The sequence below is a fragment of the Cupressus sempervirens genome, chromosome 3, assembly GCF_028749045.1.
Source record: "Cupressus sempervirens isolate cs-2001-9-10 chromosome 3, ASM2874904v1, whole genome shotgun sequence".
Taxonomy (NCBI): Eukaryota; Viridiplantae; Streptophyta; class Pinopsida; order Cupressales; family Cupressaceae; genus Cupressus; species Cupressus sempervirens.
In genome coordinates, this window is record NC_143120.1 from 568,120,640 (window position 1) to 568,124,767 (window position 4,128).

At 35.9% G+C, this 4,128-nt stretch overlaps 1 protein-coding gene across 1 annotated transcript; it reads right to left on the minus strand.

The window, feature by feature from the left end:
* Positions 1–603: 603 nt before the first annotated feature.
* On the minus strand, positions 604–1,484 carry LOC149567688 (uncharacterized). The gene is made up of 2 exons (XM_089820950.1): positions 1,122–1,484; positions 604–1,034 (listed from the first exon to the last, which is right to left on the minus strand). The coding sequence occupies exons 1-2, from the start codon at positions 1,394–1,396 to the stop codon at positions 830–832; spliced, it is 480 nt and encodes a 159-aa protein (XP_089677076.1). The 5' UTR covers positions 1,397–1,484; the 3' UTR covers positions 604–829.
* Between the last annotated feature and the right edge of the window lie 2,644 nt (positions 1,485–4,128).

Below are 4,128 nucleotides of genomic sequence, written 5' to 3' on the forward strand. Positions count from 1 at the left end.
TGATGAAGATGAAGGGAGTTTTAAACGTACTCAAACTAATTTTTACTCCTCTAAAACTCGAAGAATATATGAATGGGTAAAACCTAGATGCATCGCGTGGGATAACCGATAATAGACTCCGTTTTTCGTTAAATGTTAATCGTAATTGAAGAGATGACGAATACTTAGATATTTCTATAATCTACAATAACAGTGACTTCGTTCTCTCGTCTACGGCATATTGACTGCCCGTTGCTATGGTCCATAACTACATTAATCTCTCCAGAATAGAAGGTAATGGTTCAATTTGAAAAGGAATGTTATTATCCAGTAATGATATGATACAGGATAGGATCCATATGGGTAGATTGGACTGTAGTTCGCAAGATATGGACGATAAATAGCAAATTATGCTAATCAGGAATCGCAAACTAATGATGTCCATGTGCCGAGAATTGGGTAAGAAACTTATTCGTAATTTACCATCAACTGCCTCACTGTACAATATTCTTACAATAATAAATTTCCCATTTAGATATAGTAAGAAGACAAACTCGTAATAGCAGGGTTCGGGCAAAGGTACAACAACATGATTTTTTCGGCACATTTCATCAACCTATGGGATTTTAAAATTGAAACTTTGATTCTATAGAATTATAGATGTTACACAATTGCAAGACGGATTCACAATTTATAAGGGTTACTACCCAACATCACATAAAACATAGTTACTCTGTTACAGCGTAAATACCCAGAGAGCAGGGGAAAACTTGCTAACTGGATGCGGCCATAACATAGTGAGTAATATAGCAATAATAATCTAATAAGCAAGTTTGGCGCTGGAGTGAGCTCAATCAAATGTATAATGCTTATCAACGGCTTCAGAAACATCCCAAGTACACTTCATGCCTTTGGGAAAAACAATCAAGTCTCCAGGTCCAATCTCGACATAGTCGTTGTAGCCATCTGGGTACACTTTTACTCTTCCTTCCAACAGATAACACACCTCCTTGGCTGTATATGTCCATGGAAACTTACTCGGAGGGCATCCCCACCTGCAAAGCATTTCACAAGGGGGAGTGGGGACTGAAGAATAAGAAAACAAAAGACAGAAAAGAAAAGGAAGCGATTGAGTGACTCACTTGGGCCAGGACGCCACTTTGAGCTGTGAAAGGCGAGTCTGAGAAGGATTTCTTTCGATCTGTATTCCCATCTTCTCCATCGCCGTGGTTTGGGACGCACACATACCCCTGATTTCCCTTTTTACTCTCTTTGATGCCTTCAGTCTGCTACCCGCCAAAGAGTGGAACCCCCCAACCCTGAAATTGCAGGGGAAGGAAATGCTTGGAGAGACTTTGTTGCCACAGCAGGGGAGGTGTAAGGGAAAAGGGCCCACTGTACTGAATATGCAAGCCATCTCCTTCTCTATCTAGGTTGGGAACAAGTGCTTAGTATTACCCCCTCATAAAACGTGTGCATGTAACATGAAAGTTTTGGGGGAGGACATGTAATACTTAGGCTTCCTGATCTTTTGTTTCATTTCTGAACAAGGTCCCATTTCTACAATCAACAATTTGTTGAATGCTATCTTAATTTCCAGATATTCTCCATCACAAATTGTTTATCATCATATTTGCTTTTTTATTTGTAATTTAGTCGTGGGAAAGAATATTTGAAATTTAAGTTTTTGTGCTCTTTATAATTTTAAAGTTATAAATGATATAGTTTTAATTTAAATATTAAAAAAAAAAATGAAAATATTTATAAATTCAATAAAGATAAAATTAGATAAGAAGAAATACTTGATTCTATAATAAAAAAGAAGTAGGAATTTCAGAGCATTTTGAAAAGAAGGGTGGAAGTGTAATTCATTCAAGGTTATTATATAAGTACTAAAATGTCTTAGGATGATCTAAATATTCGAGATGATGGACCATCACAAAAATAAGTAATGGAATTGTTATTAGTAGTAAACTTTCATGATTGTGATTCAACATTATGGAACCCATGGGGAATGCAACTGCATTTGTATTTCTTATTGTGTATGTGACGTGTATTTATTATATTACTTTTGTATTTCTATCTTTATGTTGTTTAAACATTACAAAAACAAATTATTCAGTAAGCTTAGTAACATTATAGGTTTATTTCTCTTGGGTTCTTTACTGAGGTGTTACATCTAGTATCAAAATCTGGTTTATACACAAGGAACTCTAGGCATATAGGCATATTGTGCACCACTAGATAACAAGTAGTTAACTTATAAAGAAACTTATCAACTAGAAAATTGAACAACAACTTGAACAAAGAGCTCGCACAACAAACTTAAGGGAAAGAAATCTTGAAACTCTTAACACTTATTTTCAAACTTTTATTCATGTGACCACACATTATGATGTCATGCTTTTGATTAATTTTAGTATATCATTGTACTTGCTTGGATATTGTAGGAAGATGTTCATTGAGAATAGATCACTTGCTAGATATTATAGCTTAGGCCGTGGTAGGCGTTGTGGGAGAGGTAGACATATTAGCCCTCCTTTGATGGACAAAGATAATATTATTCAGGAAGAGAATAGAGAGGAGAATAGTGGTGGGAAGCATGCAGAATCAAAGGACCTTGGCACTACACAGTTACTGTACACTTGATTTGTGTCACGCTCTAAACCATTCTATCCAAATGATTCCATGAGTTGGAATGCTTGGATGCCGACTTAGAGCTCCCTATCCACGGAGTGCAAGAAGTTAGTACTCAAGCATGAAGGCTCTCAGCCAAGCCTTAGAAATGTACTTCTTGCTAGTAAACCATGCAATGGGAGGTTCTTTGAGACAAGAGCAAGAGTGTGAATATCTTCAAGGAATCCGTCAAGAATGCAATGCAAGTATGGAAACTAAGCTAAGATGATAATGCAAAATGCAGCTATGCTAAGCATGTATGAGAGTGTTACAATACTTGTTATTTAAACTATGTGAGATAGATCATTACAAGAAAATAACTAAACTAGCATGTAAGTATGAATCTAAACTAGTGTGCAATGGTAATGAGAGAATGAGACAAGAAATGAGAAGTTCTCCACAAAGCTCCCAAGAAACCTATTAGAAAACCTGCAGCATAACAATATTCAAAAGATGGATGGATCCTTTAAGGGGGAAAGCTCTCTCCCTTTTAAAGTCGTACGGACGGTAGAGATCAAGATGAAGATGGTGGATGATCAACGGTGGAATTTGAAAAGAGGAGTGATCCATGTGCACACACAAGTCAACCAATAGAATATAAGTTGACTTGTCACATAAGACGAAAGTTTCACAAGCCTTTTCTTTTAATTGTAAAATAGAAAAAGGGCTTTATGTGTGCACTTTAAGTGGGTTAGAAGAATGGGGTATTTTATTTAATTAAAAGGGGACATGTTCTTTTAATCAAATAATGAACTTAGGATAGCATAGTCAAACTATAGGTTATAATCAAATAAATTGATTATTAGCAATTTGGTCTAGGTAAATGATTAAATTAATTTAGCCAAAATGTTGAAAAGGGGGCTAATAGTCTAGATGACCATTTTTAGGTGATTACAGTTACTACATACTATCCTAGAGCATTTGTGTGTGTAGGAACGAGTTATTTAGGAGGGATCACAACACTCTAGGAATAATGAGTGGCCTAGATCCAGGAGTCCTAGGAGGGGACATGTAGTTGATATATTAGAGTCTATCAGAGCTACTTAGATGAAAGACCTATTGTAAGTCAAGATTCCTCCCTTTAATGGTGTAGGCACTAGATATTATTCTTAAAATTGGTTGACTGCATTGGACAATTTATTTCATATGCAAGACATTGACTCCAATATGGAAGAAAGTTGTGTCATTACTCACTTAGAGATATTTGTAGAAAACTAGTGAGAGATTAAGGAAAAGAAACTTGGGTTAGATAGGAAGAATATCACTTGAGAGTTATTCCTTAAGAAATTATGTGAGTGGTTCCTACCAAAGCATTGGCATCAATAGAGGGCGGATGAGTTCCATAACCTGAGACAACTTACTATGACCATGGTGGAGTTTGAACAAAAAAAAATTGAGCTCATATCTTAGACAATGATTAGTGACAGTTCATCATTAATGATCCAACACTTCATACACAGGCTTAATAATTGT